Source organism: Astyanax mexicanus, chromosome 24, assembly GCF_023375975.1.
Source record: "Astyanax mexicanus isolate ESR-SI-001 chromosome 24, AstMex3_surface, whole genome shotgun sequence".
Classification (NCBI taxonomy): Eukaryota; Metazoa; Chordata; class Actinopteri; order Characiformes; family Acestrorhamphidae; genus Astyanax; species Astyanax mexicanus.
This window is the reverse complement of record NC_064431.1, coordinates 25447667-25475391: the sequence shown is the minus strand read 5'-3', so window position 1 is coordinate 25475391 and position 27725 is coordinate 25447667. Positions and strand designations below refer to the sequence as shown.

Here is a 27725-nt window from a genome sequence, read left to right as displayed (position 1 = left end):
ATCACCTACCCACCTATTTTCTCTGATTTGACTGAAGACGTAATCTTACTACATCTTAGTCAATCATTGCTTAGGCGGTTATCTGATCCACCCCTCCCTTGTGACTCACACACACAACGCACACACACACACTTGGGCCTTTGTCTGTATGCGCAAAGTAAAAAAAAAAAAGTTAATTGAGCGGCTAATGTAACGTGCAGTAACGGGGTGTCGGAAATCGTAACGGTGTTACATTGACAGTCAGAGTAATTAGTTAGATTACTCATTACTGAAAAAAGTAACAGCGTTAATATACTAATACTAATAACGCAGTTTTTCTGATTTCTGATCGCCATTAGACCCAAAATAATGTTATTGCTACTGATCTTTGGTAAAAGCTTTTGGAGTTTCTCAGTTGTCTTAAGCTCTATCTGGACGGGATTCGTTTCTCAGTGGGTTCTGGTGTCATTTTCTTTTTTTTATAAGGAGTCCTCTGTGATTTTATTGCCGTCCGGGACGACCACGTATGTGTTTTTCTCAGACATCAGACAAATTACAGGCTGAATTATCTACTGTTTTTCACTGAACTCCGTGGTCCTTCGGTAATTTTAGTCCCGTCCGAACACACATCTCTGAGTTTTATCACCTCAACTTGAATAAAATAGCTAATTGTCCACTGCCATGCACCGTAGTTACACTTAAAAAAAACACAACAGTGAGTGGAAATGGAGGAGCTACTGAACGTGATGTCATGTGACTGAGAAAGCCTAAAAACTCACTGGTCCTCCTCTGTTTTTTCAATGGCAAAGAGTTTTATCACTGAGTAGAAGTGTGAAATATTTTTCACAGACGTCCTCCTGAGAAACTAATCCATCCAGATAAAGCTTTAGTGTTTGGATTCTCCTCCATGTTGTTTCTATATTGTAGACTGAATGGGCTGGAATCATGTGACTACACACAACATTTGTTTCAATTACTCAAGAATATGTATTTTATTTTAAAAAGAGTCAATGTAATGAAAAAAAAATTCTACCATGCCACGTATTACAAAAAAAAAAACACAAGGGATATCCCGATCACATTTTTCTGCCCCTGATTACAGTCCTAGTCATTTGATTTTAAATATTTGCCGATACTGTGGCAAAGCAGAAAAAAAGAAAATAAAAAACACGTCCACATTGTCCGTTAAGGGTAATTTTTTAAAATATTTTTTTAAGTAATTTTGAAACATACCATTTTATCATAAAAAATGCTTACATTGTACTCTTACATTGCACTAGCCTGCTACCTACTAGATCCTGAAAGGAAAATAATTGCTTACTAAATGGACAGATATAGGGCACATTTTAAATGAAATTAAAGCAAACAAATATGTGGCCTACCAGTTTTTCTTATGCTTTTAATTGTGGGTATGTAAATGTAAATAAAAAAAATATTTTTTTTTATTATATTTCTATTGGTGGTGTTGTGGTGGTGATGGTATTTCCCTGTATTAATGGGAAGAAGACAATAATAATAAGTGTAGTGTGGTTTAGGCCTGTGTTGAGGCAGACAAGATATAGACTAGATCTTTTTTTACTGTATTATAATCTCTCAGGGTGGTTTTGATGCTTTTAAAATGGGAATATTGTAATGTTACAGAGTTACTGAGCACAGTGATTGTGAATGTTGTTGATATATAAGCCATTAATACCAAAGGAAGGATCTCCATCTGTCAGCAGGATGATCATGGAGGCACTCCTGTCTGGGACAGTGTTGTTTTTCTCAGCTGCAGTTAGGATATTCACAGCCGCCAAAACAGCCTCATTGATATTCGTCCCTTATGAGGGTAGAAAAATAAAAATAATAAAAAATATATATTAAATAGCTGATGACCAACGGAGAGGCAGTGAGAGAGAAAGGAGAAAGACAGGAAGAGAGAGAGAGAGAGAGAGGGGGGGGGGAATGGGAGATAGAGAGAGGAGAAAAAAGAGGAGAAAGAAGGAGAGAGAGAAGAAAAAAGGGTAGATAGATATGAGAAAAAGGGGAGAGAGAAGTAGAGGAGAAGCAAGAGGAGAGAGACAGAGAGAGGTGAAAGAAGGGTGGAGAGAGAGACAGAGACCCAAGAATTAAGGGGAGATAAAGAGAGAGGGAAAATGAGAGAGAGGGAGAGAGAGAGAGAGAAAGGGAGAGAGAGAGAGAAAGAAAGAAAAAGAGAAATAAAGAGACAGAGAGAGACAGACAGAAGAAAAAAGGGGAGGGAGCGAGAGAGAGAGGAGAAAGAAAGAGTTAATGAGAAGAAAAAGGGGGGAGAGAGAGATATGAGAAAAAGGGGGGGGGGAGAGAAAGAGACAGAGAGGAGAAATAAGGGGAGATAAAGAGAGGAGAGAAAAGGAGAGAGAGAGAAAGAGAGAGAGAAAGAGACAGTGAAAGACACAGACAGAAGAAATAAGGGGAGGGAGCGAGAGAGAGAGAGGAGAAAGAAAGAGTGAATGAGAAGAAAAAGGGGGAGAGAAAGAAAGAGACAGATAAAGGAGAAATAAGGGGAGATAAAGAGAGAGAAGAGAAAAGGAGAGAGAGAGAAAGAGAGAGAAAGAAAGAAACAGAGAGAGACGCAGAGAGAAGAAATAAGGGGAGGGAGTGAGAGAGAGAGAGAGAGAGAGAGAGAGGAGAAAAAAGGAGAGAGAGTGGAGAGAAAGAATATATACTATTCTAATATAATAAATATACTACAGCAAGTAACACTCACAAACCATTATAGTACTTTTGCAGGATCTAAACATATTATATGTGGGGATTCTCTAACAGTAACCATAGCAATTTATAACCATTTTTATTAATACTATTATTCTATTATACTACTAGTATAATACTATACATACATCCGCCCGCCTCTATGGTAAGTACAAACTCTTTTGCAGCCTTCACATTCTCTGGCGTTGCTTTGCTCAGTGATGGTCTCCAAGGGCTAACGGTAGAGTCAAAAGGGACCAGTCCAAAATGGTCTTCCTCGTTCAAGTCCGTAAGTATGGTTACAAGTGCTTTGCGAGTCTGTCAAAAGGTCAAAGTTTAAAAAAGAGAAGGCTAAGGTGCAGTAATCGTGATTTTAATAACATTCCAATACTACATCTAAAGTTGTTAGCAAATGTATTCAAACCCTATGAACGTTTTCACATTTTGCCAACTTACACCCACAAACGTCTGATCTATTTCACTGAGATTTTACGTGATTGACCAACACAAAGTAGCACATAATTGTGAAGTGAAACGGATGAATGATACATTTTGATGGAAGCTTCTTAATCAATGAACAGACTCTTTAAACCTACCTGATCCATTTTTATGTTATACATGGATCCACTCCTGTCAATCACAAATACTACGTTCTTTGGTAATCGTGGTAAATCAGCTGGAGCGAAGAAATGTACAAAGTACCCGTTCACGATCTGAAACACAGGACAAGTGTGTTATTATTTAAAAATTAATTATCATACAATAATAATATTATATATCATAATAATAATATTACATTTACAAGGATCTGCTTTTTGTAAAAGACATTGAGCAAATCTGAACCTGAATGTCGCCAATGTCCTGCACACGATTGACATCATATTTAATGACGAAATCTCCATCTATCAGTGTACCACCACATTGTGGACATGGCCTCTGCTGCTCCAGAGTTGGAGAGAAGGAAATGTGGGCCTGAAACATAGACAACACAATGCATCAGAGTAATCTGTACATCTGTAAACCAATCAATGCATTTACACGAGTAGGTCAATAATCAGATTTTTGCTTTGCAACCAGACAACAAACCCATGCATTAAAACGCCAAATAAACATTATTAAAAAAAATAAATTAAAAAAACTTGTAGCTTTTTCTTTTAACACCTGGAATATGAAGATTATTTAAACCACTTCAGTTTCTGAATCAGTTTATCTGATTTTGCTATTTATAGGTATATGTTTCAGTAAAATTAATATTGTTGTTTTATTCTATAAACTACGGACAACATTTCTCTTAAATTCGAAGTAACAATATTGCCATTTAGAGCATTTATTTAACAAAAAAGATGCAGAGCTTTCAGATCTCAAAAAAAGAAAATAAAACAAGTTCAAATTCATAAAGTTTAAATAAAGAGTTCAAAAATCAATATTTGGTGGAATAACCCTGGTTTTAATTACAGTTTTATGCATCTTAGCATCATGTTCTCCTCCACCAGTCTTACACAATGCTTTTGGATAACTTTATGCTAATCACTCCTGGTGCAAACATTCAAGCAGTTCAGTTTGGTTTGATGGCTTGTGATCATCCATCTTCCTCTTGATTATATTCCAGAGGTTTTCAATTTGGTAAAATTAAGGAAAAACATCGCCATTAAGTGGTCTCTTGTTTTTTTCCAGAGCTGTATATTATACATGAGGACAAGTCATAAGTTCCATTACATAAAAAATAACAAATATTTTACCATTTTGTCAGTGAGAGTTTTCTTCACCAGGGGGAGCAGTTCATTAGTAATGAATGTGGCATGAGCGTCCAGGAAGGCAATGCCTTGTGGTTCATAGATATCAGCAACAATCTGTGGGTAAAAGCTTGTGAATGCATTAAGTGTGTGTGTGACCAAAGAAATAAATAATAGAAATACAATAAAATGAAATAAAACAGTAAAAAACAATAATAAAAAAAAAACTTTACCTCAAACTGCTGGACCGGTTGTTTGGGTTTGACTCTAATCATGATCTCATATTTGCCGAAGCCACGCTGAAGGAGCTCCTCGTAAGTCAGAGTGAATGTGACGCTTGTGTTGGCGGCGATGTTCACAGATACTGAAAACTTCTCCATCTTCCTTCCTGAAGCTCTGAAAAGATAAAAAGCTAATTTTACTATATAATCATAAGGATTTAAATTAATCAGATTTACTGTATCTTTCACCTCAGATCCAGTCAATTACTGTATTTTTCACACTATAAAGTGCACTTTAAAATCCTTACATTTTCTCAAAAATTGACAGTGTGCCTTATAATCCGGAGCACTTCTCTACAGTACAGCGTTACATCGGTGAGTTTTCAGTGAAGTTTCTCCAGAACTGAGGCTGAGTGCAGCAGAATTAGCATTAGCTGCTAACTGCAGCGCTAGCTCTTTTGCCGTTCAGAGGGGAGTATATCGGACTGTAGCGTGCGTGTTTACTCTGTTAAAACAAGATACATGGGATGAACTGCTAGCTGATAGTGCTCTTGCTTACTGGAACACATTTAGGGTTCCTCAGTCTACCGCTATCGGGCAGTATTTACTAGCACTAACTGTGGCTGGCTAGCACTGCTAACTGCAGCTATTACTCACCCTTGGACAAAATATTGGAATTCTAAGCTCAAGGTAATGAAATGGAAGCGCTTTACTCACCCAAATAAACAGTTTTCAGGAGAGAAATCTGTGTAGATTAATATCCAGCACTCATTTGACTTATTTGAAAAAAAGTTGTTGTTTTTTTTTATTTTAAATTTTGTTTACTTAGGTGCCTCCCAATGGTGAGACCTGCTGAATTAGAAGGGGGGGTTGGGGGGGGGGGGGGGTGGGTAACCTCCCTGAAATCAACTTTTGCAACTTGGGATGTCTGCTTATGTATGAATATAGATCAGAAAATAGATGTTCATTGATATTGCACCTTGTAGTCCAAAAAATACGGTAGTCAAGACGTGTGTAGTACCTGAAGTTTACTTAGATGTTATTTACGTGGAAGGGGAGATGCTATGCTAACACTGCTAACCAACACTATACTGTCTCTGGTCTTAAAGAAACAATATATAATGAAACAATAAATTACAACAACCAGTCTTCTAGTCCTTCTGGACTCTATAGCTCTATATATCAAACAAATTGCTAACTAAATTAGTTAGTAAAAATGGTGTATTACTAGTAAGTCTGTAAAGCCCTGTATTTTGGAATGCTGGGGACAGGGGGTGGGCTATTCTACTAAAGTGCATACTCATTATTATTGTTCACTTCACCCCAAGTCCAATTTTCACTAGATTTCTCCTTTAAACTTAACATGTTTCCTTAAAATCTGATCATACCCTGTGATGATTTAATGAGCACAGAATAAAATGCACTTTTCCACCAAAATAACTCTGGTTCTTGAACCAGTTCCCATTGGGCTTATAAGAACTGTGTTGTTTTTTAGCAAACCAGCCAAGTGTTTCCACTAGCTTTAATGTAACCAGAACTGTGCTAGTTCCACGTTGGTGGAAAAATGCTCTTTGAACCTCCTGAAATGCATCCAGATCTTTGTTTGTCTGTTCTGTGCAAACAACTGAATGTGGACATTTTAGTAAACAAATAAAAAAAAATTAAACTTTTTAGTACTGCTTATTCACTAAACATGCGTAACAGCTTTATTTTTTTTATTAGACTTCACATCACACATATGTAGATGTAGTCTTCACTCACTTGACCAGGCCAGCGGTCTGTCCAGTGGACACAGCCTGCTCATACTGCTTCTTGGCCTTCTCCTTTTCTTTAACCTCCCCCACATATATCTTGCCATCAATCTCCCTGAAATGATGATGAAAAAAAAGAATTATGAAATGCAGAGTTTACTAGATTCCATAACAAAACAGATTCCAAGCTGAGCTTGACTGACATGCTGAAGTTGGTCATGAAGGCCGTCTTGGGCAGCTCCACCTCGAAGAACACTTCCTGTGAGAAGTTGGCCTTGTTCAGAGCTGTGGAGGTCATGACGGTGTGGGCAAATCGAGACGCCACCTTGCAGTCTATCTTCACACTCTGGACCTCGATCTGAGAGAGAATGAGGTCAAATGAAGAAAAATTTAAAATGCTAAGGATAATTCTGTTTATGAGAAATTCATCTTGGGAAAGCTGGTGCTCGTATGAATGGACTGAAAAAATGCATTCATTGTAAATACATCCGTATACAAAACTTTACGAGCCTCAAAATATATTTTTTAAAATTATATTTCTAATATGTGCCTATTTTCTCCCAATTTCTCCCAATTTAGATGTCTGCCACCACCTCTTTTCGAACTGCTGCTGATGCAGTATTTCCGAGTAGCATCACAGCGCATTTGGAGGAAAGCGCAGCAACTTGGTTCCAATACATCAGCTCACAGACGCCTTGTGCTGATCGACATCACCCTTTAGATTGATGAGGGGAAAGAGGGCTATCTACCCACCCAGAGAGAGCAAGGCCAATTGTGCTCTCAGAGCTGTTATGCAGCTGATAGCAAGCTGCATGACTGGGATTCGAACTAGCGACCACTTGACCCCCCTTATATGATTTATTTTAAACTTAACACCATGACCCCAGGCCTTTCGGACATGTGTTTCCACACCTGGATATGTCTGGATTGGTCGTTTCTATCAAGACAAAAGTGGGACTAAATGGTGATAAATCAGTGTTTGAAGGCCCTCAATGATTTGTTGTTACACACTAGAAGTCCAGAAGGCCTGGTGTCATGGTGTGTGTTGCAATTTCGTACAATGAGCAGCAGTAACCATCTTGTTTACTGTTCACCTGAACTTCTGGCACCTGAATCACACAGTCAAATAATCAATAACAAACTTCCCTAAAATACTTGCTTTTAAATTTAAATTATTCTCCTCTTACCTCATCGCTGCTTACACTTCGTTTCTGTGAGAAAATCATTTTGAAAAATTAATAAAATATTTAATTTGTCATTATGAAATTGAAAATGTGTGACACAATTTGCACAATTTTATTTGCTATTCTTCTTATTATTTCCATACCTTTAAAATCCTGTTGCCAGTACTGGGACCAGCACTGTCCTGTATGAGATAATGACACAGTCATATACCTGATATTCCAGTCATATTCAGTGATATGTGACAAATCTGCTAAATAATACACAATGACACACATTTGACTCATCCATATGTGAACAATAATAATGATATATGATTAATAATGTACACATTACCTGCTGTTCCCCTTCTGAGACTATTAATGCCCCATAAGACCCCGTTGGAACGGACAAATAAACAGAACCCCAGAGCAGCAGCAGGAGCGAGGCCCACATTGTGGTCATAATGAATCCTCAGACCAGCTCTGACTCTGTTCAGATCAGCTCACAGATAAATAGGCAGTTCAATAAATGAGTAACTTGTGTCTTGTTCAGTGAACCAAGTGCCAGTAAATACCAGATTGCAGCATCTCTGTTTGTGTTTGACCACCCACCAGATTCTGCCTAAAATAACAATGTGACACTGTTTTGGGAATTGAACTTCACTGACTTCACTGTTAATAGTAATTTAATGGTATTTCTTTCTGGAAAATCACATTAAAAAGCAAAGGATACACTGTTTATTGAAATTTGTCATGTGACATGTCCCACCCAATATTAGAAACAGGTGGATTTGTTCCCCCCAAAAAACTATATCGTTTCGCTCAGCTCAGCTGTACCATTAATGAGGAGACAGACCGGACCAATCACGGAGCCGGTTCAGGAATTAAGTTCCGCCTCTCAGGAGAAACAGCCAATCAGCTTGCTGTTTTTGCAGCGCGCGGAGGTGTCAGTGTGTTGGTGGGGGAGAAGCCCCTCCCTCGCTGTGAGATTTAGCAGCGGGACCGGGGTGCAGCTGATTTTAAGATATGGATATACGGCGATTTTTGTTTTTTCTAAAAGAAAGGCAATGGTATCTAATCATGAAAACTGTGATGATATGTTTCTGATAGCTGGTTAAAAATACACATCTCTGAATCAGCACACAGTTTAAACCCACTGTGATTAATAAACTGCAGCGTGTGTTAGTCAGAAAAAAAAACTTTATATATAATGTTGCTTGCCTTGTACCTGATCAGCTAATAACTATTTCATTTTAAACTGTGTTTATTAATTTAGGATTGCAGGACTTACTGTAAGCTATAATTAACGAAAATGAATTTAGTTTAATTCTAGTTATCTAGAAGCTGGATGTAGGGGATAGACAGAATTTAGTACAACACTGGGTAATGTTGGTAGTTTAAAGCAGTTTCTTAACCCTGGTCTCTGCCCTAAAACTGTGTTTTCCATCAGATCCAAAGGATTAGCTAATAAACAATCATTTATTGAGTTTACCTGTTAAAATCTCTTAGCCCCCTATGGATCCTAAATTAATCATTATGTATATCCAGCAGTTTATTAGACACATCATACCACCACTTACTTCATTAAGTGCCTTTAAACAGAGAAAGCTCTAGAATATGCAGAACAGTGTTAATATGCAGTAGAATATGTAAGAACAGGGTTGAGAAACACTGAACTAAGCTGACTTCTGTTCATATGTAGTTAACAGTAAGACCTGACGTTTATATTAACTTCTGCCAAAAATCTCTATGATACGTAGTTACATTCTCTCAATAGAAAGAAGTGCTCTCAGTAGAAAAAAAATTAAAAGCGCAGGACCCAAAGTTTTTTTTTTAAAAGAGTGGAGAAAATGTAAATATACAACAGAATTGACATACAATACATACTAATAATAATAATAATAATAATAATAATAATAATAATAACCAAATTTGTTATATTATTTTTAAATATTAGGTGATAACTGATCAGTTTTTGTGCTATGTATATAATTCAGACATTGCATGCATATTTTTTCTCTAACAACAGTAAATGTTATGTGGAGTAACATGTTTAGGTTGTAAAGTCACCTTTTCTCGGATGTAACTAATTATAAACAAAATACAGAAAAAATCTCCCCCCCCCCCCCTCCGCTGATCATTTAAAAAAAAAACGAATCTCCCCCCCTCTGCTGATCATCTTAAAACTTATCTCCCCCCCTCCGCTGATCATCTTAAAACTTATATCCCCCCCTCCCCTGATAATTTTAAAACTTATCTCCCCCGCTCCGCTGATCATTTTAAAACTCACCCCCCCCCCTCCGCTGATCATCTTAAAACTTATATCCCCCCCCTCCGCTGATCATCTTAAAACTTATCTCCCCCCCCTCCGCTGATCATTTTAAAACTTATCTCCCCCCCTCCGCTGATCATCTTAAAACTTATATCCCCCCCCTCCGCTGATCATCTTAAAACTTATATCCCCCCCCTCCGCTGATCATCTTAAAACTTATATCCCCCCCTCCGCTGATCATCTTAAAACTTATATCCCCCCCCTCCGCTGATCATCTTAAAACTTATATCCCCCCCTCCGCTGATCATCTTAAAACTTATATCCCCCCCCTCCGCTGATCATCTTAAAACTTATATCCCCCCCTCCGCTGATCATCTTAAAACTTATATCCCCCCCCTCCGCTGATCATCTTAAAACTTATATCCCCCCCTCCGCTGATCATCTTAAAACTTATATCCCCCCCCTCCGCTGATCATTTTAAAACTTATATCCCCCCCTCCGCTGATCATCTTAAAACTTATATCCCCCCCTCCGCTGATCATCTTAAAACTTATATCCCCCCCTCCGCTGATCATCTTAAAACTTATATCCCCCCCTCCGCTGATCATCTTAAAACTTATATCCCCCCCCTCCGCTGATCATTTTAAAACTTATATCCCCCCCTCCGCTGATCATCTTAAAACTTATATCCCCCCCTCCGCTGATCATCTTAAAACTTATATCCCCCCCTCCGCTGATCATCTTAAAACTTATATCCCCCCCCTCCGCTGATCATTTTAAAACTTATCTCCCCCCCCCCTCCGCTGATCATTTTAAAACTTATCTCCCCCCCCCCCTCCGCTGATCATTTTAAAACTTATCTCCCCCCCTCCGCTGATCATCTTAAAACTTATATCCCCCCCTCCGCTGATCATTTTAAAACTTATCTCTCCCCCCTCCGCTGATCATTTAAAAACTTATCTCCCCCCCTCCGCTGATCATCTTAAAACTTATATCCCCCCCTCCGCTGATCATCTTAAAACTTATATCCCCCCCCTCCGCTGATCATCTTAAAACTTATATCCCCCCCTCCGCTGATCATCTTAAAACTTATATCCCCCCCTCCGCTGATCATCTTAAAACTTATATCCCCCCCTCCGCTGATCATCTTAAAACTTATCTCCCCCCCCTCCGCTGATCATTTTAAAACTTATCTCCCCCCCCTCCGCTGATCATCTTAAAACTTATCTCCCCCCCTCCGCTGATCATCTTAAAACTTATCTCCCCCCCCTCCGCTGATCATTTTAAAACTTATCTCCCCCCCTCCGCTGATCATTTTAAAACTTATCTCTCCCCCCTCCGCTGATCATTTAAAAACTTATCTCTCCAACCCACAACCCCACCCCCTGATAATTTTACAACGTATCTCCCCCGGGGCGCATAAAACTTATCTCTCCATCTTTTTGTTGAAGGGCGGGATAACAGCCTTGAACAGATGCTGAGTTGAGAATTACAAGAACTCCTTCAACTATTTCAAATACCGTAGCAAAATCTTAAAATGGTATGATCCAATCCTAATTCATACTCAATAAAAGTGAAAAAAAAAAGAACGAAAGAAGAAACAGCGTACTTTATGTGGACAGCTGGTAACCATGTTTAATTTGAAGCAAGTGTGAACAAACATCCGTTACAAAGTTCTCTCAGTCTTTGGCTATGCTCACATTACATCATCAATCTCACAATTAATTCAGATTGTTTTGCTCATATCGGTCTTGACAGTTTACATCTATAGCTGTAAGTGAGCTGAATCTGTGTGTAATGTGAATCACTCTGTCCCTGAAACAGCACATATGTATATATTAATGTGTTTATGCACATTATGCCTCTGTTGTTTTGCTGTGCTGCTGGTGTTGTGCTGAATTTCAACTTCCTTACAGAATCTGAGTCCCCTAAAACACTGTTCTGTTATATATTTTTTGTGTCAAGGAAAACTTGTATATGAATACAATTAATATTAATAGCGTTTAATAAAAAAGGAACAACATGAGGAATCATATTCATATTCTTCTGTATGCTGTATAAATCTGTGTGACGTGCATGCATGCAAAAAAGGAGTCAGATTCTGGCAGGAAGTCAGAATTCAGCACAACACTGGTGCTGGCTGATGACGCCAGAACAAAGCACATGCATACAGACAAAAAGCAGATGCAGAACATCTGATCTGATTATTAACATTCATGCCGCACACCCAAGAGTCAGACCTTTATCCGATTTAGTACAAAATTTTGTCAAAGTGACTCAAATCTGGTTTGAAAAGATTGAATTTGACGTGTCCACACACTCCTGAAAAAAATCTGATCTGTGTCAAATGAAGGTAAAAATATCAGATTTAAGTCACTTCAGCCTGGTAATGTGAACGTAGCCTTTGTCACTGTAAATCCTGCAGTGCAGCTAGATATTAAAGCCCCATATGAAAGGCATAGTCATTTGCAATTCGTAATTCTTGACCAGTACTGATAACTAAAAATGTAGAAACGTGTGCACAGTGATGTCAGTAATATCAGGTTTAGTCCCAGATATTTTTTCTTAAATGGATTTGAAAAGATCAGAGACAACATAGTCTCTAAGGTCTCCGTCGATGAGCCCAGTTCCATTGTTATGAATGAACCAGCAGGGCACCGTTTCTCCGTTCTTCACATCCTTTCTGAAGTCTCTCTGCCAGCCCCTAAAAACACAAAATCACAAATCACGTCATTGACGTGTTAAAAATAAAATATATTGCAAAAAATACAATTATTTTGCAATAGATCACAATGTAATTTCATAAAAACACAATTTTCCTTTCCCCAGTATTTTCCATCATTCACACCGAATAAAAAAAAAGGAAAGAAAGTATGGTGCCGAGTGGTCCAGCGGTCTAAAGCGAGGTTAGAATCCCAGTCATGCAGCTTGCCATGAGCTGCCGGAGCCCTGAGAGAGCACAATTGGCCTTGCTCTCTCTCTGGGTGTGTGGATGGCGCCTCTCTTTCCCCTCATCACTCCAAAGGGTGATGTCGATCAGCACAAGGCTGCGTCTGTGAGCTTATGTATCGTTACCGAGACGCTGCACTTTCCTCCAAAATCGCTGTTATGCTACTCGGCAATGCTGCATCAGCATCAGTTATAAAAGAGGTGGTGTGTGCTAGTCTTCACCCTCCTTGTGTTGTGGCATTACTCATCACTTTTGATGGGGGATATACAGCTGAGTAGCAACTAAATGGGCGGGTCAGTTGGCCTAGCTGAATTGGAAGAAAAATGGGAGAAAAAAAGAAAAGAAACACTTCTGTGGAAAAAAAAATGCTCCGGTGGTCCTGTTTTAGTCTGTTTTAGTTTGGTGCAGGAGTGGGCGGGGAAGAACATGGTTTTGGCTCTTGCTCATGAATATTCAGACATGCAAACGTCTCATCTCTGATTGGCTAACAGCACTTATTTTTATACTTTATAAAAATAAGTGTGAAAGGTTTTCTATTTTTACATTTCTCTTTAAAAGGTGTCATTTTGCTAGAAACCTTTTATTACACGTATTATGTATTGCATCATTATTTTTACTAGCATTATTATATTGCATTTTGCAAAAAGAAGGCTTTCTTTACCTTTTATTTGCTTCCTAGCTACAGATTTTCTCCTTCTGACTAGTATGTTAGTCTATGCAACACCTAGTAACAGTCACAGCATCCACTTAGGATGGGGAAAAATGTAGAATAATATGGAGAGTTTGTCAGCATTGTAAAGGGTGTAGAATATTATTTGTCCGTATTTACCTGGTCACAGTAAGTCTGTTTCCTTTCACAGACATGGTGGCATCAGGTTTTTCTGGGTCCTTGCCTTGGAAGAGGTCACTGACCTCAAATTTTATTCCATGGAAAAACTGTCCTGTGAGTGGGAAACATAATATCTATAATTCTCAGACTGCTGGTTCACTCTTTTTAATATAAAACATTACTTTTGAACTTTTAAAACATTTCACTGGTTTTACCTATCAGGCCATGGACACTTTGTGAAAGAAGGTGGCTGTCCAGGGTGTAGAAGCCCAGGTAGTCCTGGTGGTAGGGATGCTTCTTCCACACTTTGTGTAGGATGATCACAAACTTCACTGAGTTCTTCATAGTCACGGTCAGACTGCGATCTTTGGATACATGCAACTCCATACTGTAACAAGGCAAAATAGAAAATATAGTGTTCCTTAAAGACTGACGGTATCTAATATGCAATATGCTAAGAAAATTTTATTGTGTCTCACAATGATTAAAAAATATCACAATATGACACAATATTGACATATTGCCCAGTCTTAGCTTCAGGTAAAACTTAAAAAAGAGTCATTAAAGAAATGGAAAATAGAAATTGGATAAAAAACCTTTATAAAGGAATTTTACCTCAAGGAAACTTACTTTATGCCCTTGACTGTGGACGTTTTTGACCAGAGAAGCTCTTCATGCTTTCCCTGCTCCGACACCAGGATCTCTTGTGTGGTCACCGTCAATCTGATGTCAAACGTCTCATGAACGATTCCAAAGCGACCAAAATAGGTGTGCCCCTTGCTCCCAGGTTCCACTTTCTTGTCCCCTATTGTCTGTCCATTTACCACAAAACCTGTTGAAATAGGAGAAGATAATATCTCATCAATAGTTAGAAGAGAATGTTAAAGGAATGTTCAGCAAGGTTTTTTTTAAGGTTCTAGGAAGGTTAGTCTGTAACATTATAGAAATAATGTCCCAGGAATAATAATTAAAAAAAAGGAATAAAACGTTCTACACGCTTCTCCAACTGGCATTTTCAGCATTAGAAGTTAGCTGTTAATGCTAATGCTGCTGCACCCAGCCTTAGTGGAAATCTGGAAATCTAAGCTTACTCTACATAAACGGACGTGCTTTACTCTAAAAATGAACATTTTTCAGGGTAGAAATCTGTGTAGATTAACATACAGTGCTTATTTGAAAATATTTTTTTTAAGAATTACAGTTTTGCTTGTTTTGTGTACTTAGCTTAGCTTTATTAACCACCATCCAGCAGGGAGATCTGCTGAATTAGAAGGAAAACATGGCGACACCCCTGTTCCTTACTAGAGTCGCATAATGTGCCTTATAATCCGGTAAACCTTATGTATGAAAATAAACCTGAATATAGACATTCATTGATAGTGTGCCTTATAGTGTGAAAAATATGGTAGCTGTTTTTTTCTTAAGTAAACACTTATTTTATTACCTGTGAGTGGATCTCTCACCAGGTTGAAGATGGTGCCTGGTTGGTCATCAGTATTAAAGCAGAGAGCATCATTCAGATTAGGAATCTCGATGATGAAGTGTGGATCTCCATCAACCATCAACTCTAAAAGAGAGAGACAAAATTATAAAAACATTACAACATTATCAAATACTCTTTATAAGGTATAATAAAAAAAAAACTTACTCATGCTCCTCAGTGGAATGGAAGAGAGTCCTACGGCAAAGTTAGGTGTACCTAGGCGGATGGTAGAAGTGTTGGTAGAAACATTTGTTAGTGTCAAATAATAATTCATCGTAAATAATAATTAAATAAAATCTTACCAATGCTCTGCAATGCAATGGGGACGGAGACTGCATCAAAATCTAGGCAGACAGAAGGTAGACAGGACAGAAGTGTTGCATCATTTGTGAATATGTCAAGACCAAATCATAAAAAAATATGTACTAATTCACCAATAAATAATTTGTTACCGAGTGGAGTGATGTCCCGCCTCTGCTCTGTAAAAAAACAAGCATACAAATGTGGTCAACATCACTATTAACCTATATAGAGCTCTGGAAAAAATAAGAGACCACTTCAGTTTCTGAATCAGTTTCTCTGGTTTTGCTATTTATAGGTTTATGTTTGAGTAAAATGAACATTGTTGTTTTATTCTATAAACTATGAACAACATTTCTCCCAAATTCCAAAAAAATATTGTAATTTAGAGCATTTATTGAAGTAAAAAAGATGCAGAGCTTTCAGACCTCAAATGATGCAAAGAAAACAGGTTCAGATTCATAAAGTTTTAAGAGTTCAGAAATCAGTATTCAGTGGAATAACCCTGTTATGTTCTCCTCCACCAGTCTTACACACTGCTTTTGGATAACTTCATGCCAGTCCCGTTGCAAAAATTCAAGCAGTTCAGCTTGGTTTGATGGCTTGTGATCATCCATCTTCCTCTTGATTATATTCAGAGGTTTTTAATTTGGTAAAATCAAAGAAACTCCATTTTAATTAGTCTCTTATTTTTTTCCAGAGCTGTATCTAATTTCATTTATGTACTCTACATTAGCTATCATCCGTACCCTCCGATAGCTTGTCCGCAATGAGCGTGTCCTCCGGCTTTTCATCAGTTTGGGGTTTAGTGACGACCATGGAGGTGAGAGGGGTGACGAAGTTGTACTTCAGGGACAGGTCCAGAGCTTCAGCTGTGATGTTCTCAATTTCCTCAGGTGCACAGTTGTCTCTGTAACACACACACACACACACTAACTGACCTACAGATCGGCATCATGGAAATCTACCCTGAAGGAACCACATTCAGAAAAGAGTCTCAAAAAAGAAAAAAGTGCTTGTTTATTTACATGTTAAGACTCCAAAAATCCTCTTTCAAGAAAAATTCTAATACCAAATACCAAATATTCTCAAGAAAATATTTTTATATTTTGTAAATTATGTAATAAAATATGTAAATATGCCAGAAGAAAGGTACACAGTTTCTAAACTTTTTGATAGCATCACTATTTGTGTCTACATAAGGAAAGTTATCTAATGTTTAAACACTTTAAATTTTCCCCAGATTTCACTGATCTTTGTTTTACACCCGTTTTCATTTCCCACCCGTTTTCATTTTCCGCCCGTTTTCGTTTCCGACCCGTTTTCATTTTCCGCCCGTTTTCGTTTTCCACCCGTTCTCATTTTCCACCCGTTTTCATTTTCCGCCCGTTTTCGTTTCCCACCCGTTTTCATTTCCCACCCGTTTTCATTTTCCGCCCGTTTTCGTTTTCCACCCGTTTTCGTTTCCCACCCGTTTTCATTTCCTGCCCGTTTTCGTTTTCCACCCGTTTTTGTTTCCAACCCGTTTTCGTTTCGCACCTGTTTTCCTTCCATTTTTTGAACCCACTTGGGCTGTGTTTATTTTGTCTCCTTTCACCTTGCATCAAGTTTGTTCATCAACCTTCTGGGCTGGAGAGCTGCTTGTCTGGAGCACTCCACATGGGTGTGGTAGTGGGGGGAAAAGTGGACCTGACTATCCAGGGCCCGAGTAGCGAGAGGGGCCCATGAAAAATTCAGATTTTTTTTTTTTTTCGCTCACGTTCCTTGTGTACTGGCATGGATAGGGCCCACTGACATTGAGAGTGTACAGGGCCCAGAATTTGCTGCTACACCCCTGCATATAAGTGCATATTTCTGGGGTATATACACTACAAGTCAAAAGTTTTAGAACACCAATATTGTTAAGTAGTTCAGTAGCAGTGCTCTGGACAGTGCCCAGACAAGCTGTTTTTTTTTTATTTTGTCTTCTTAGCAATGCCTTTATTACGGCTTATCACTTTATCTATCTGATTTCTATATTTCTTTTCTGCACTGCTGAAACTGAGACTTAGTCCAATTGTGTTTAGTTGAGCTGTTGCCATGTGGGTCAGCCAGACCTCCTCCTGTACCAGTTTTCTCTAATTTCTAAGAGTCTTCCAGTGTGTTCTAAAACTTTTTTTTGACCATCAGTATACAAAGGAAGAAAAGAAGACATTTAACCAAAATTGCTGTAAATATAATCTAAAATAAAAATAAGTAAAAAAAAAAAAATTGTTTTAGGAAACATGTAATGCTGACCTCTTATCTAGGAGCTGCTGAATGGTCAAATATGCCCAGAGACGCTCAGTGAAGTCCCCAAAGATGTACTCCTGCTCAGGAAACATGAGGGCCCACTCCTCAACACTGGCTTGGCCCCGCACCAGGAACTCGTCCTCCAGCTGAAAAAGAAAAAGTTAAATAAAAATAAAATCTACTGAGAATTTTAATAGAATTTGTGACTGAATCGTCTATAGTGTGATATGTTGTTTTTGAGAATCATCTCAGTGTTTTTTACCCCTTGGGCTGACACCTCGACGAGGAAGTTGTCGACTTCAAGCTCGTTCAGTTGGCCAGCAACCACAATCTCCGTACCATTGAAGAGCTGCCTGAAGTGGCTGTTTGTTAAGGAATTCACCACACTGCCTGGATAATGCAGATTCACTTCTAACAGGAGTGGACTAGCCACCTCTTCATAGAAACCCTTTTGAAAAAAAATAAAATGAGTAGTTAAAGTTTCTATATGTGATGTAACTTTTAAATTTATCTACTGAAACTGACATATTTTCACAGCACAAATGTGATAAGGTAAGTGTACACTCATTGAAAATGGAATGGAATGAAACTTTAAATGCATACAAAAAAAGTAGGTTCAGGTTACTGAAGCAAGCATCCCAGCTGGTCCAATAAATAACTTTTGAAGCATTTACTGGATTGAAGCGCTCAACATAAGGCCTCCATACTCAATTTCAACCAACATCTGATCCCAAACAGCAGCTGGATTTGTTGCCAAAGGCAATGGTGGCTGGCTGAAGAATGGCCTGGATGGCAAGCAATTTGTCAAAACGACCATCCTGCTTTCTGATGTGCCCCCTTTTGAAAGTCTGGCAACTATGCAAAATGTCTTTAAAAGTCAAGCACTCATAAATGATTTCTCACCAAGAGGTACACTACCCACAAGTAGCCTCTGAGAGCCTGTAATCATTTACATATCTGCCTGAGAAATAACCCCACATAGTGTTTTTCAACAATCTGGAGTGTGTTGCATTTTTGTAAGTGAGTGTAATTTATCTTAATTATTTATTTATATATATATTTTTTCAAGCATTTAGTATTGTACCTGTAGTTGAAGCACAGCATCAGATGCCTCATATATTCTGCGCGCCAGACCCTCATTCTGCTTGGCCAGAACATCCAGGAAAGCATAGTCTAAATCATAGCCAAAACCCAAGCAGAAGAGGCTCATGTTTCCTCCAATGGCATTTCGGACATTCTCCTGGATCATGGATACATTCTGCTCCCCTAAAAAAAAAAAAAGTTTGGACCGAAGGGTTGGACTGAAGGCCTTACCAGTTAAATTTTCTTTCAGTAAAATTTTGTTTTTATTTTTTGGTGGACATTGTGGAAAAAACATAACTCTGGGCCTTCTGCAAGTTCTAAATATATCAATATGATCAGAGAAATGCTGATACTAGAAACAGCATCAGCTGCTGGAGTCTGAGAAAGCACAGTTGGCCATGCTTTCTCTAGGCATGTAGATGGAGCTCTCTCCCCATATCACTCACATTGTCATTGTCAGAGTTAATGATTTCCCATGTATTTTACACTCCTAATGTTACTAGAATTACTAGTGATAAGGGTGGTTCAAATGAATGAACATTGGGTAACTGGCCTTACAAATTAGGCCTTAAACCCTGAACCTAGGAACTTCATATATTTACATCATTTTAATTAAACTTGTACTAAAAGCAGATGCATTTTAGACATTAAAAAAAAGTTCTTACAGACTTACCAGAAGTGGGCTCTCCGTCAGTCAGAAGGATGATCATGGATGCGCTGTTGTCTGGGAGGGAGCTGTTTTTCTTTGCTGTTGTTAGCATGTCTACAGCCTGTAAAACACCTTCGTTGATATCCGTCACTAGGAGAGAAAAAAAGAAATACCTTTATGTAAGACATTACATGAAAGCTGAACATTGAGACTTGCAATATGTGAGCAATTTTGTAATTCCACCATACAAAATTACAGCATTCGCATTAATCACGTTTAAGCCTTTAATTAGTGGTTGGTTTCCGACCACAAGCTGATATATTGCAATATATAAAGCTTTAGAGTAACAAGTTCTCTCAAAATGTATTTAAAGCTGGGGGACTGAGGACTCTCTCTGGTAAGAATGGGTAATTGCACCGAGCATGCGCAAGAATCATTTTAAACTGGGCAGGCGCAGAAAACGGGCCAAAGAGTCTAAACGCAGTGAGAGGGTTCAGTTGTAGCGTACAAAACGGGCCAAAGAGTCTAAAAGCGGCGAGACTGCGCAATTGTAGCACAAAAAAGGGCCAAAGAGCCTAACGCCGCGAGAGTGTAAAGCTTTAGAATAACAACTTCTCTCAAAATGTATTTAAAGCTGGGGGAATAGGGACTCTCTCTGGTAAGAATGGGTAATTGCACCGAGCATGCGCAAGAATCATTTTAAACTGGGCAGGTGCAGAAAACGGGCCAAAGAGTCTAAAATCGGCGAGAGCGTTCAGTTGTACGCACAAAACGGGCCAAAAAGTCTAAACGTGGCGAGAGCGTTCAGTTGTAGCGCACACATCGAGCCAAAGAGTCTAAACGCGGCGAGAGCTTTCTGTTGTAGCGCACAAAACGGGCCAAAGAGTCTAAAAGCGGCAAGAGTGTTCAGTTGTAACACACAAAACCGGCCAAAGAGTCTAAAAGCATCGAGAGTGCGCAATTGTAGCGCAGAAAACATGCCAAAGAGCCCAACGCTGCAAGAGTGCTGAGTTGTAGTGCACAAAACAAGCCAAAGAGCTGATAAGCGATGAGAGTGTTCAGTTGATGCTCAGAAAACGAGCCAAAGAGTCTAAAAGCATCGAGAGTGTTCAGTTTTAGTGCAGAAAACAAGGCAAAGAGTCTAAACATGGCGAGAGTGGAATGGCTCAGACTTGAATGACAATCTAATACTCATTATCGTTACTTACTGTGTCTTGCTTTTATAGTTTCCACAAATTTCTTAGCTTCTTTTATATTTTCCTCTGATGCTTGGCTCAGTGATTGTCTCCAAAACTCAACAGTGTTATCGAATGTGACCAGTCCGAAGTAGTCCTCCTGATATAAGTCATCTAGAATGGTCGCTAGAGCTTCTTGAGTCTACAAGAAGAGTCATCAACAGCTCAAATCAACATGATAAAAACAAAAAAAGATCGTTATATTGCATTCTGTCTTATTCTAACCTGTTCCATCTTTTTCCCTTGCATAGATCCACTCCTGTCTATCACAAAAACCACGTTCTTTGACAAGCGAGGTAAATCAGCTGGAGCAAAGAAGTGCACAAAGTACCCGTTCACAATCTGAAACAAAGAGAAAGGCAGATAATAAATAAAGAAGACTGCCTGTAAGTAATTTGAACTTAAATATGGGTTCAAAAGTTGCTCTTTACAAAATAGACCTGGACGTCACCAATATCCTCTGCCCGGTTGACATCATATGTGATAATGAAATCTCCATCTATCAGTGTACCATCACAGTCTGGACATTTCCTCTGCTGCTCCAGAGTTGGAGAAAAGGACATGTGGGCCTGAAACAAGGCAAGACAATATAGTATGTTATTTACAATTTCCAGTTTCCACTGCTCTGGCTCAGGTGAAATACATTCATTGACCAAAAGAACCCTGTGTGGGTGTCCTTTAGCCTGGATACAAGACTGTAGGTTGTAGAAGCTGGTGTTTAAGGTAGTAATTACCTTAAATTATATTACATTACATTACACTGCATTTAGCAGACGCTAGTGACTTACAAATAATGATTGTTCAAGCTAAATGCTTAATTGCCACTAAATTTGGTGAGCGGGCAGGATAAGGAAGTGGAGACAGTCCTGGAAAACTCTTGCTGTGTGTGGGCGAGCATTATCCTGCTGAAAAATGTTAGTTGGAATCCCTTCCATGAGAGGCAACATGTGACCTCAAGGTGTCCTGCCCATATGACTGACCTGTCACCACTTGTATCACTACTAGGGGTGACCAACTTTTGTACGCAATGTTTATAACCCATTACACCAGCTCTAAAAAGCAATAGGTTTTATTCGCTTTTAATCTGTAACAGTTCAGGTTTCTCGTTTATGATGCCACTGCAAAAGTAAGACAATGGTGGCTGGATAATGGATGGCCTAAATGGGACAAGATGGTGAACAATTAGTCAAAACGTCCATCCTACTTCTTTCAGTATCAAATCAAATTAAAATAAAAACAAATTTTTATGACAAAGAATCAGGCAAAACATTAAACATAGAAAATACTCATTACAGAACCCCCAGTGAGCGCGGAGGCAAGGAAAAACTCCCTCAGAGCTGAAGGAGGAAGAAACCTTGGGAGGACCATCCTACCACTGGTCAAATGGCTTTTAAATTAATTTTAAAAAGTCTTTTATAGTATAATGATGTATAATGATGTATAATGATATAATGTATAATGATTTGCCCCCTTTCAAAGTCTGTCAACTGGGGAAAATGCATGTCGATCGGTTAACAAACTCTTACTAAGGGGTATACTATCCAAAAGTAGCATCTGAGTGCATTTTTATAAGGCAGGGTGAAACATTAATGCATTCTCTTGTGGCAGGAACCAGTGTCTAATTTTATCACAATTGCAATCAATTACATATCTGCCTGGGACATGTCATGCATGTCAAGGTTTGCTGGTTTCCAGGATTTTACCATTTTACCACAAAAACACACAAAAAAGAACATTTCATATTCGCTGTAGATGCTGGGCTTGACATTATGATCCTCACCATTTTGTCAGTGATGGTTTCCTTCACTAGCGGGATCAGTTCATTGGTGAGGAATGTGGCATTGGTGTTCAGGAATGCAATGCCCTGTGGTTCATAGATATCTGCAACAATCTGTGAATTAAAGAGTGTGAAAAATTCATGAATAAGGAGAAAACAAACAAACAAACAAACAGACAATTCTTGTACTTCATTACCTCAAAGTGTTGAACCAGTTGTTTGGGTTTGACTCTAATCATGATCTCATATTTGCCGAAGCGGCGCTGAAGGAGCTCCTCGTAAGTCAGTGTGAATGTGACGCCGCTGTTGGCGGCGATGTTCACAGACACTGCAAACTTCTCCATCTTCCTTCCTGAAGCTCTGAAAAGAAACAAGTGAGTATTACAGCGTCAAAACAGGACTATAATTCTAGGAGAGGTATGTCTTTTGCTTACTTGACCAGGCCAGCAGTCTGTCCTGAAGACACAGCCTTCTCATACTGCTCCTTTGCTTTTTCCTTCTCTTTTATTTCTCCCACATATGTCTGACCATCAATTTCCCTAAATGATTCAACAGAGAGGTAGATTAGTATATAAAGACATTAAGGAGAAATGTTAAAAATAATTAATATATAATCAAAGGTGTGTAGTGCAGTGGGTGATAATGATCGTGACCGGTGGCATCTGGCTAAAATTGTCTTTATGAACATTCAAGCAGCTCACATTTACATTCATGTCGAGGTTATTACAGTGTTTAGTAGCTTTCTTAGGTCAAGCCAAAGTCATTGGACACAATACTAGTGTGAGGGTTGGTGGGGGCCAACCACATCATTTAGGAGACTAGGGTTCAATTCCCTGCCTCGGTGAATCTATTGTGATATACCTATAAGAGTCCTTGGGCAAGACTCCTAACACTACATTAGCTCTGGAGCGTCAGTCAAATGCCGTGAAATGTAAATGTTCCATCATTCCATCATATGAAATGCTAGACTAAATGATCCATCCAACATGTGCCACACCAAGAATGATCCACTTCAAGATTAATTAAGCTAAAATAGGGGCCCAAGTGAACCATCACCTCAGTGAACCATCACCTCATTATAAACCATCACATATTCCACAAAGTAAGACATGCTCTGTACATATAAAAATGTTAAACAGTGACTCATTGTGAGTCATTCTTTAATTCATTAGGAATTCATTAGTCACTTTTTTATGGTCAGTTTAAAAAGGAAAGTTGACTGACATGCTGAAGTTGGTGATGAAGGCTGTCTTGGGCAGCTCCACCTCGAAGAACACTTCCTGTGAGACGTTGGCCTTATTCAGAGCTGTGGAGGTCATGACCGTGTGGGCAAATCGAGATGCCACCTTGCAGTCTATCTTCACACTCTGGACCTCGATCTGAGAGAGAGTAGAAAATACCAATGCCAAGTCATTTCATCCAATCTTTATTACAGTATCATGGTCTGTGTCAATATCAATGGTTTACAATTTTTTACAATGTCAGATTGCCTTTAGTCTTCAACCAACTTTAGTCCTGCAACCGGTGGCCTTTCCTATTCTGTACACATATTCCAATGCAGTATTTCAACAAGACAATGCTCATCCACATACTGCCACATACTATGCCATGGCCAGTCGCATCAACAGATCTGACTAGATGTTAAAACGAATGCCTAGACATGTCCAGTTTGCCAATTTAAAATGTGTGGAATGCTACTGGATGCGCTATAACTATCAACACTAATAGTAACTTAATTGTGATGGTCCAGCAAAAAAAAAAAAACGTGGCAGGGTGTTTTGGGTCAGATGCAAGAGAGAGGTATTTATTAAAATCCAGTTCTTAGGGGCTAAAGTGCTGCCACTATGATCAGGAGATCGCTGGTTCGAATCCCGTTCATGTAGCTTGCCATCAGCTGCCAGAGGCCCGAGAGAGAGCCTAATTGGCCTTGCTCTCTCTGGGTGGGTAGATGCCGCTCTTTCCCCACATCACTCTAAAGGGTGATGTCAGTCAACACAAGGCTGCATCTGTGAGCTGATGTATCAGAACCAAGTTGTTGTGTGTTCTACTCGGCAATGCTGCATCAGCAGCAGCTCAAAAAGAACAAAGTTGTGACCAATAACAATATCAAATATTCCAACATTAAACATTATGTTAAATTTAATCACAGTTTTTTTTCTGCATGTTTTACTTCCATGCTGTTAGTGGTTAATTTCAAAGCCACAAAACAGTTTATCAATTAATCATTAAAGAATATTTTAACAATAATGTGTCTGTGTATCTAAAATGTCCCTATTAAGATGTAGTGGCAAAATTAATTTACTTTATTTATTTTTACTCATATTGTCCAACACTTTCTTCTGCCTGCAACTATTTATTTGATGATGAGTGTACAATCAGATTAATTATGAATTATATACAGCTCAATTCTGAATTCTTATTAAAATCTGACTAGCCAATTAATTTTGGTGCTCTGATTGGCTTATTAATAAACATTCAATTGGCTAGAGGAATCATACAATCTGATTAGTTCATTAGATCCTGCATCTGTATCTATATTTGATTTACTACCACTGAAACGTTCTTCTTACCTTATTGCTGGTCATATTTTGTTCCTAAGGAAGAAATAAAAAAGAAAAAGTGAAATGTTAGCTTGTTATTGTTATTATATTAAAAAAAAGCATAGCAGCAAAGTGAGCTAACACAGACAACCTATCAACTATGAGTCTTATGCACTGGAGAATTAGGTAATGTTACATAAATACCCTCTAGATACCTCATGCTAGAGGTATCTCAAGATAGAGAAACATTTAGAGTAAGGAGTCTGGCAAAAAAATAAGCTAGCAAACAGAGATTTATCAAAATCAGCAGACATGTTTTCCCATGCGTTATAGTTAACTCAAAGTCCTACAACTGTTTTTTTTTTTATATATGGTGCTGTAGGCTTTATAGGATTTTCTGCAGCTTGTGCCCAGCTTGTGCTCTTTACTAAAAAAGGTACTGTAGACTTGTAGCCCTTGGTACAGAGGCTGCTCTTGTGGTGTAATCATAAAAAATCATAAGAATGTGTTTACACAAAACCCCATCCAACAGAGTTTGGTTTCCGAAGGCTAAACTGGTGCCAAATTTGTTGTACATGATATTTATTTGAACAAATAGCAAATCCACTGATCCTAATTGGAGGAAAACAGTTACTATCAGTTATTAAAGCTGTAAAAGAAGATATTTGAAGAAAAAATAAGTTGTGTAAGGTCTAACTGAAATAGCTGGCTGACCTAAACTGACCTATATCTTGTATTGCTGAACAACACAGTTCCCAGATACTTGCAACCTCATCATGCTTCAGGTCAGCAATGACTAAATAGCTCATATATGTAACAAGAAAATACTTAGGAAAGATTATATGCTGTAATTGACCTTGCTAAATACATAGTATGTATTTAAGTGATGATTTTATGTAATTCGAAAGCAATGCACCTCACTTGCACATTTGTATATTTGAATTTAATATAAATATACAGATAAAACACTGCATTTTAATAAAGAACAATGAAAAAAACAGTATGAAAAAGATACTATTTCACAATTACAAATTACAAATCATTCATAGCCTTCCTTAAAACAGACAATTAAGGATATTCTTAAATAGGCCATTAAAACATACTACTTATAATAATAATTACAGTAAGTTATATATTAATAATACGATTTTTGAAACTAAAACAGGAAAAAACTCATTATGGGTTTGGATGAATATTTACATGTATATGCTGGTCTTTCAGCATTAAATGAATTATACAGACATTATACAGTACTGGGATGCCTGGCTTTTCTGTGTTTCTTCTGAAATCAAGGGTATTAAAAAAAGAAGAGTTGATCCTAGGCCTGTCACAGTAATTGCGATATCGATTTATCGTACAATAAATGAACACAACCTCAATAATTTTTGATAATCGTGATACCGTCTATTATGTTTATTTGTATGTTTGTTCACATATATAACAGTGAACAGTATTTTAGCCAGTCATGCTTCTATAACTGTAACTGTAAAGTAGGTGAAGAAATAAGTATATAATTCACAAACTAATTATAATAAATGATTAATCAAAATTTAGCTGTCTTTAATTTAATTTAATGCTATTTTGTTATCATTGTCAGTGGCATTTATTAGTCTTAAAATGACAAAAATATCGTGTATCGCCATAAATTCTGGGACAATATATCGTCCACAAAAAATTCTTATCGTGACAGGCCTAGATGATCCTGCTTTTGGTAGAGTAACTGTCTCTAATGTCCTAGGAAATCTTTATACTAGAAAGAACATTGGAACGTTCATTGCTGTGAGGAATTGCATTGATTGCATTGTGACAAGAGCTTTTTTATTAAATCTTATCCACAACTCACCTCAAACAGATAAAATTGAGGACCGCCCATAATTCTACAGAATAATGTTCAAAGCAGGGCATGTTATAACCATCTAGCTAGACCATGGTGCTAATAGGTCCATGATGGTTAAGCTCCAGAGGTTCCATTTTTTTTGGCAGAAAATTGAAACAGAAAATGAAAAAAAAACACTTCTAAAAATCCCTAAAATACACTCTTCACACCTCTCTGAGAACTGTGTGGGTGTGGTCTTAATACTCTAACAAATGTTAAGATGTCTATCACTGGTGAACAAATGTTTATTTACTTTTAGTGCAAGACTACAGCTAATCAGCTTGCCAGTTTAAGTTACTCAGACTCAAAGAGAGGGCGGAGCTATGTTAACCTTGTTATTGGTCAGGGTTCTTTCTGCCTTTACTCTGGCCCATTTTAGAGCTGCCCATTATACATTTAGAAGACTGATACAAATGAAACCAATTAAGAAGAAAACTTAAAATTGTTACTCATCTTATTTTCAAAAGCAGTTCTTTAAGGAACCATCATGTACAATGTTTTTTTTTATATAAAACCAAGATTTGTGCATCTTTGGCATTGCTCCAAATAATCTTTTTGTTCTGTTTTAAGAGTTTAAGGTGTTAAAACTCCATTATTCAAATAATCCATCACATTAAAGCAATCTTACCGGTTCTACCGTTGGGTCGTGATGATGCTGGCGAAGAGGAGACAGAGGAGGAAGACCTGGAGGCCCATGTCGCTGAGCTTTAACACAAACGCAGACACACACACAGAGCAGCACCCCGGTCCACACTCCAGACATGATGACTCCTGAGACCAACTCTGACTTCAGTCCTTGCTGCGGGAGCCCTTAAATGAATATGTGAGTGTGTGTCTGTGTGAGTGTGTGTCTGTGTGTTTGTCTTGGGGTGAGTGAAAGTGGGAGGGAGAAAGAGAGCAA

The 27725-nt window shown here is 38.3% G+C and overlaps 1 protein-coding gene across 6 annotated transcripts in view; it reads right to left on the bottom strand.

Moving 5' to 3' along the window:
• Window positions 1–27698, bottom strand: part of LOC103042385 (inter-alpha-trypsin inhibitor heavy chain H3) — a 42987-nt gene extending 15289 nt beyond the window's left edge. For 3 of the 6 annotated variants that reach the window (XM_049471965.1, XM_049471967.1, XM_049471970.1), the window contains exons 1-11: window positions 7915–8060; window positions 7724–7762; window positions 7584–7607; window positions 6600–6754; window positions 6407–6511; window positions 4658–4820; window positions 4431–4541; window positions 3535–3663; window positions 3288–3404; window positions 2841–3009; window positions 1673–1798 (exon numbers count right to left, since the gene is read on the bottom strand). In XM_049471965.1, the coding sequence (XP_049327922.1) occupies window positions 1673–1798; window positions 2841–3009; window positions 3288–3404; window positions 3535–3663; window positions 4431–4541; window positions 4658–4820; window positions 6407–6511; window positions 6600–6754; window positions 7584–7607; window positions 7724–7762; window positions 7915–8022 (1246 nt within the window). In that variant the 5' untranslated portion in view covers window positions 8023–8060. Of the gene's footprint in view, window positions 1–1672; window positions 1799–2840; window positions 3010–3287; window positions 3405–3534; window positions 3664–4430; window positions 4542–4657; window positions 4821–6406; window positions 6512–6599; window positions 6755–7583; window positions 7608–7723; window positions 7763–7914; window positions 8061–11437; window positions 12536–13610; window positions 13723–13825; window positions 13999–14240; window positions 14443–15054; window positions 15178–15258; window positions 15310–15395; window positions 15438–15545; window positions 15573–16142; window positions 16304–17670; window positions 17811–17926; window positions 18113–18748; window positions 18931–19420; window positions 19547–20604; window positions 20774–20856; window positions 20974–21062; window positions 21201–22411; window positions 22523–22605; window positions 22769–22842; window positions 22948–23632; window positions 23788–24978; window positions 25003–27452 lie in introns of those variants that run through there. The other 3 variants (XM_049471968.1, XM_049471969.1, XM_049471966.1) reach the window with 3 other exon arrangements.
• Window positions 27699–27725: the final 27 nt, after the last annotated feature.